The sequence below is a fragment of the Lepisosteus platostomus genome, chromosome 11 (genome assembly GCF_059453375.1).
Source record: "Lepisosteus platostomus isolate fLepPlt1 chromosome 11, fLepPlt1.hap1, whole genome shotgun sequence".
NCBI lineage: Eukaryota > Metazoa > Chordata > Actinopteri > Semionotiformes > Lepisosteidae > Lepisosteus > Lepisosteus platostomus.
The window spans coordinates 27,007,744-27,014,972 of NC_142621.1; the positions used below are offsets into that span (position 1 = coordinate 27,007,744).

General features: G+C 39.1%; 1 protein-coding gene across 1 annotated transcript in view; it reads left to right on the plus strand.

Moving 5' to 3' along the window:
• The window catches only part of LOC148652324 (acyl-CoA-binding domain-containing protein 6-like), a 69,614-nt gene extending 63,161 nt beyond the window's left edge, over nt 1-6,453 (plus strand). The window contains exons 8-9 of the mRNA XM_088598957.1: nt 3,771-3,801; nt 5,620-6,453. Of these exons, the coding sequence (XP_088455083.1) occupies nt 3,771-3,801; nt 5,620-5,774 (186 nt within the window). The 3' untranslated portion in view covers nt 5,775-6,453. The remainder of the gene's footprint in view (nt 1-3,770; nt 3,802-5,619) is intronic.
• Nucleotides 6,454-7,229: the final 776 nt, after the last annotated feature.

Genomic DNA, 7,229 nt, shown 5'->3' on the forward strand with positions numbered 1-7,229 from the left:
TTCCTGAATAACAGGAATCAAAGGTCCCGTGAAGACCCCACCACCCTCTGTACTGAATTAGTGTTTGAGAGAAGACATCCTGAAATAGAATCAGATGCACTTGTGTTTTAAGAGTGTGTTAATATGTGTATTAAAGAGTGGTAATTACAGGTGAGTTACATAAGCAACAAGTAGAGAATAATAATGCTGCATTTTCAGAAGACCATTTTCCATTTTTCCATTTTCCCTCACTTTGTCCTTAGGGTCTGGGGTGCTAATGTTTCCAGTATCCATCCAACTGGAGTTGTGTGCCCGTTTTTGTTAGCTGTGACTTTCTAGAGCTTGCAAGTGAGATTACTGAAAGAAGCTTAGTGCCACTAAACCCCTTACAGTTTAATTATTCCTGTATGTATTTATGTGCATAAAAACCTGCCTTCTGCCATTTTTAGAAAACAACTGTCAACCTTTTTTAAGAACAAAAAATGTATTTATGCTGTAACATCTCTGTCTTTCTCTGTTTTTTTCCCTGATCTAAACGTTAAAATGTACACAGTGCCATCAAAACGTGATTAACAGAAACTCTAATTTGGTCACATTTATTTTTTATGCATTTATACTGCCCAGAGAAGGAATCGTTGTAGATAGTCTTGTAATGTAATTTATTTGGTTTTCTTATCAGATCAATGAGACAGCTTGTGCCTGATTGACAGCATTTATTAAAACAGGGACTTGATTGTGAGGTCTGGACGCCCTGTGCACGGGCAGGACGAGGGGTTAAATGTGACAACTGTGGCTGAGACATGCAAGCTACAGCCATGCTCACACGGAGGGGCATCAGTATTCCACTCATCTTCTGGGAATTAAGCTGTTAATCCAATCAGTGACTCTAGAGTGAGCCCCTGGGCTGGCTGTCCACAGGGGAACAATCGGATCAGTCTCGGGATTGTTTAAGAGCTCCTGCCTAAAAGCGCATTGTGGGGAAGCCACTCGCTGCCCGCCTGACCACAGGAGGGGTTGGAGATTATGGAATTTGTGCTTATTCTGAAACACTGGGCAGTGCACACAGAACATCAACAAGCAGAGACTTACGAACCTTGTAAATTATTGACTGTAGAATCTGCTTTTCTATACTGTAAAGAAGATCAAAGTTTTCACATTCTGTGTGCTCTGTTTTTCCCCTTTTACCAAAAGGACAGACTGAGATCAGAAATAGTAGTTAACATTCTTTCTGTTCCTTTTACAAGACTCCTCATTTTTTACATTTGTCAGCAAGCAGATCAGTTTAGAAGAAGTGTTTACAAGTGTTTGGAACTGCTCTAACTGACATATTAAGAGCCCTCAGTCAGATGGATCTCAGTTTCAGACAGTACCTGGGCCGTATGCGGACTATGAGTTGTGGATCACAGTTTCCTGTATCACATTGTCATCTGAAGGCGGTTCTGCTGGAAGAATAGGTTTGCACCTGGCTGCAAAAATTTCAGAACCTTGCTCAATACATCGCATTACTTATTAAGGCTATCCTTATTGTTGGGTTAGTTTTATAAACAGTTATGTATCCTTTTCCTCCTGCACCTCCTCTTAGATATGCTTTAGTTTGGCAGTACTTGTAATTGCAAGTTTGCCAGTGCAGATCACTGTCGGTAGAATATTTTATTTTAATGCACATTTAGAAGGTTTCTGCAGGCAAAAAATGGTAGTGGTAATAATCCAGAACAAGGAAGTCTGTTTTGCTAGCTGTCCTAAAAATGGAGTGTATGTGTTCTGACTTTTGACCTTGAAATCTACAGTACTAATAAAACGTCTAGCAGAACTTTTAGGGTTTTGCAGATCATACTTAATAAATGTATAATAATGTGAGTGTGAGTTATTTAGAAAATAAATAATTTTGTTACATGACTATGACTCAGCTAATGACTAACATGCAGTTATTAATATACCAACTATTAATATACAGTATATATATTCTAATAAGTTAGAAAGCATTATAGAAAGTAATTTGCACTCCCATAAGGTTTAACTGAATTTAAACATATCAGGCATGCATTGTTTTAAAAGATGACTTTGCCTCCAACAGTGCAAAAATTCTCAGTTTCCCACCTGAAGGATTTGAACTGTTAGACATTCTTGGCATAAGTATAGTCACCTGCACTGTTAAGTCAAATGGGAAACGTTAGTTTTTCAAAACTTTACCTTTTTATATCTACACTACTTATATCTCTCTGCTCATTATTTACTCTTGGAAGAGTTCCAGTTTTGTGAACAGAGAGGGGTGGTAATATTGCAATGTATCTTTCTTTATTAGAGTGATCTTGAATTAGTATAAGTATAATGTTAGAATTGCTTTCTTTTCCAGGAATGTATTCTCCCTTTCGTCTATTGAGTATCCAGCAACTTAAAGTGTTAAAAAATGTAACTGGTAACCATGAAGATAGGTTATATATAGGACACGGTACCACTGTAGTGTTACGTAATCACAGTGTTGCCGTTTGTCATCATTATCTGGGTGAAATGTCTAAAGTTAACTGGACATTAACAGTTAATTTCCTGGTACTGTTGCATGTCACATAGAAAGGGCGGAGGTCTTTAATTGTCTTTAATTGTAGGATTTACACCTACACTGACCCACAACTTGAACAGTGCTTTTATTTATCCTCGGTCAGAGTCTCCTCTGGTCTGCTTCACCATATAATGTGTGTGTGGGCTGAGCCGGCTGGATGGCTTCTTCACACAGATTGACTTGCTGAGTTGCGTGAAAGAGCAGCTCTGCTGGTAATTCATTTTATATGGTGAAACCTTTAACGACGACCCCAGTCTCTCAGTGCCCTACCTATTCACCCTTTTAGCTCTTCTCAACAGAGCTCTAATTCCCCGATTAGTCATGCTTTCTTAACCCTTGTGCATCAGATGCATTGGTGTTGTCTGGATAACATGATGTGGATACAGCTCTGAGTGTCCAGGCTGTTTGAGGCCCTTTTTTCAATTAAAGTGCCTTAATTGTTCAGAAAAAGAATCAATATTTAATCGTCTCATATAATCCCCATGTCTAAACTCTTCTGGTGTTTTCCAGACCTTTTGGATATAAAGTTTTTACCTTTTCTTTCCATGGTTAAAAAAGGAGGCACCAGGGCCTGAAACAAGAACAAAGCCAGTTAGTCTTTGCAACAATATTTAAAGATTTTCAAAAAGTTTAAAATTTCTTGGAAGTGTGTTTGAGGTCATCCTTTTCTTAATAGAATAGGATTTTGTCTTTCCAGCTTCGTTTAACATGGCAAAACAGCCTGGCCTAAAAATACTTGATTACAGTTCCATTGTTCCTTGTTTTGTGACAAACATTCTCACCAAATGCCTAGAAATGCTTTCTATCATTCTTAGCCATCCGTTACTTCTATTTTAATATTTAGCTTAAAATGTGTGCGTAGCTTGATATTATATACAATATATTTAAGTGGATAACATAATCTTCTAGGATTTGTTCAATTAATTTCTTCAGTTTATGTACAATGATTGTTTCTAAAAATGCCAAATTTATGTACAAAAAGAACTACAAAAAGAATACAGATTAACCAAATACAAAGTCATGCACTCAACAGTTTAAAGTTGATTATTCTATTTGGTAGCTGCAATTGGTGCCTTTTTGCCTCTTGCATTCTGTAACTGCAATATTGTGAAACAGTTTGTGCTTGAAAATAAAATGAAATTAAATGGATGTATTCTATGTATTTTCCTTTTCTTCACCAATGGGCTTCAGGTGCTCAGTTTTGATGATCTTTGTTCTTTTTTTATTTTCACAGGATGATGAAGGCCAGACTGCTTTACACTATGGTAAGAATACTTAATTTGAAAGATTCAACTGATATTAATCACAAATGCACTTCTGACCGTTATCATTTACTGTGCTGTAAGTGGTCATGAAATGTCAGGTCTGGCATGAGTAATGGCAGTAATTTATTTAGACCCCAAAAAAATACAAAATACAAAAACATTGTATTGGAATTGTGGTAATAGGACATTTTTATGGAATACGTTCTTGAGTTGGAATCTAAGCACAAAGTATAGGTATTTACTATTTGTTGCCATTCCTGAGTTTTAAACCCAAGAGAAATGAGAACTTTCTCCGTTGAGTTTTAGACATTTGGTTTCAGCAGTTTTGGTTTCTCCTAGACACTCACAACACAGATACTGTGTTTTCTTTCCAAAAAAGGAAATAGTTCATATGATAGTTCCATCATTTTTACATAACAGTGGACAAGTTTCAACAGTTAACAGGTTTCTGTGCAAGTTAACCAGATGTGGCTGTGAAAAACCAATAACTTACAGTTTGCACCAACGGAGATTCAGGTGGAACACTGTACTGTGAGATAGATACAATAGCATACTTGAGCCTTAATGAGAGCTGTATTTTAGTTGCTACCTATTTCTTGTCTCATTCATTTTGGGAGGAGCATTGGTGTAATGTCTCTTGACGATGATTAAATAAACATGTCTGTAATTTCTTTTATATGCATACTGGGACTGAGGGGCACATAATCAATTACACCTGCGCACATGCAGGCAGATATAAAGCCATATGTCACAAAGCTGCTCTATAGCACACAGACAGACACCACTCATTCCTCACGAGTTTAATGACATAGCAGCTGTAGCTCAGAGTGTCGAGTCTAGAGGTGACATTTGTGAACATGCTATGCAGGGTTCCGGTGACTTACTTATGTTATTTGAGGGTTCCGCCCCTCTGTTAATGATGTTTAATTATGATCAATCAAAAAGGGGTGGGTGTGAAACATGCCCCCCGTGCATACACAGTGAAGCACACACGCGCGTGCGGATCGCAGGGTGGGCTTGGGACTGCGTGGCCGTGCCCTCTCTGCCCAGATTCTTATCATCCATCAGCTGCCTGGGTCCTCCGTCTCTCCTGATCAGAGTGTCTGTGGGGGGGTGGGTGAACTGCAATAATCACCAGACCTCCCAGAGGAAATCAAGCTGTTCTCGTTCCCCAGAGTCACATGACCCTGTAGGGAGGCGGTCCCTGTGTCCTATGAGCCCTTCATCCAGAGGAGCCATCTGGCCCTCCAGCGGGCTGCTGCCTGGGCCAGGCACCAATGGGCCCCTCTGCTGGGAGGGGAAAATGACTAATAAACATAAGCGATGAACTCCAGGAGACAAATAGTAGAGAATGAAAATTCATTTTCACCTCTCTTTGCACGGGGCCACTGTGCTAGAAAATGATTAATTGAGGGTTTACTGCATGCCATAAATTCTACTGTTAGAACAGTCCCCTAGAGATTTCTTGAACTAGAGTCAAATCAAGGGCCCGATGCACCCTAGTCTGTATTGCTAAACCATGAGCCTCTCTTGCCATTCAGTATTTATCCATTTGCATTCCTCCTGACACGATACTAGCAGCAAAGGAAAAGTCGTCTTAAAGAGAAAGTGAGACACAAAGCCTGAGAGGTCCCTCTACAGTACACAAAAGAATTCACGTTCTCATTCAGGACCTGTCTGACCTCTATAGAAAGATGTGGCCGAAGTGTGGCCTCTGTGCTTTTGCTTTTGTTCTTGGTCTGTCACAAGTGTTAACAGGCTCTCCTCCTTTGTGTCGTTTTTGGGTGCCCCCACTCCCCCCTCCCCCCTCCCCCCCAGCCTCCGCATGCGAGTTTGCAGATATAGTGGAGCTCCTGCTCCAAGCCGGAGCCGACCCGTCAATCAAGGACAGGGAGGGATCTCTGCCGGAAGAGGTGACCGACTCCAAGGATATTTCTTCTCTGCTGCGTCAGTACGCCGCCTCCAAAGGCTAGGGAAGGCATGAGCAGAGAGCAGCGCGCACCATATCGGCAATACAGTCTGCATCCTGTACAGCTTAACATTCCATGGAATGCATTAACTATTAAACCAGTGATAAGTAAACCATTTAATGGCTTCGATATTTGTTCAAGGATCCCATCAGACAAGACCCATATGTCTGGCTCTCACCATGCTGTGGTTGAGAGAGAGTAAGCCAGCTCTGATGGTTTTAGAGAAGCTATTTAAAACACTTTCATTTCATTGTTTGATGTCTTTGGCTGAAAGACCCATATCCATCTGCCCTGTATGATCAGGGGTTCCCAAAACTGTTGTCCCAGGACCCTGCTGGTGTCCTCTTAGATGTTTCAGAGAACAAAAAAAATATATATTCACTAGAAATCAAACAAATATGATCAACACTTACTCAATAATCAGTCAACATCCTGGATATGACGATAATGTCTTGACTGAGTGTTGAGAATGTTACAAATGTTGTGGTGCTGTTTTTGAGCATTATATTATATCATTTTATATCCAGGAGGGTCTTTTCAGCCAGAAGATTTTGTAAACTCATAAACCCCTACAATAGATTGCACTCTAAAATTGTGTCCAATTCATTCCTGTCATCACATTACTGGGAAGTAACTGGTTTCCGCATTGTTTGTTTCCAACAATAAAACAATAGTGTTTTAATGTGCAGTGTACTGTTTCATGAATTTTGATTTTATTCGTGGATGTTTTTTTTTTATTGTTTACAGACAAAAGGTGCGGAATTGTTTTGATCACAAAGAAACTTGCAGGATGGTTTCAAAGTTGCATGAAGGGCAGATTGAAACCTGTAACTTAGAGATCAAAAGCTATAAAGAGGAAGAGGATATTCTAAAAAAAAAACCAATGGTTATACACTGTACATATATTTTTACAAGGTTCTCATGTTTTCCAAAATTGCTTGAAGAGCATTTTTCGTCCAGAATAGTTTGGTCGGTAACTCCAACTCTTCTTCATCTGAGCACCATGTGGCCATCAGCATCGTTTGTGATATCTGATTTTACAGGTCAGTTTGTTAACAGTGGGGATAGTCTTTGCCAGCCCTACAGGCCTCTTCTTGAGTGCTTTTCTGTTTTCTGAGCCCACACTAGTTTTTAATTTAAATTATGTAATTTTATCATTTACAAATAATACCCAAGCATTTGTTGCATTTTTAATTCCTCTTGTTTTATACATCAATCTAAATCCAAGGGATTTTTATACACAATTGTAAAGTTTAATTGTTAACACTGATAGTTTGTTTTTGCTTTCAGAAAACAAAATGCAGTGCAAGAATAAGGACTAGTACAGAATATTCTCATCTCAAGTACAATTAACATTTAAATTTAGAAATATGAAAGCAAATTCAGTGTTATAGAGCTTTCATTTTTGGGGGTTCTGTTACAGTTTGTCAGTTTGTAACTTTGTGTGTGTTGCTGACA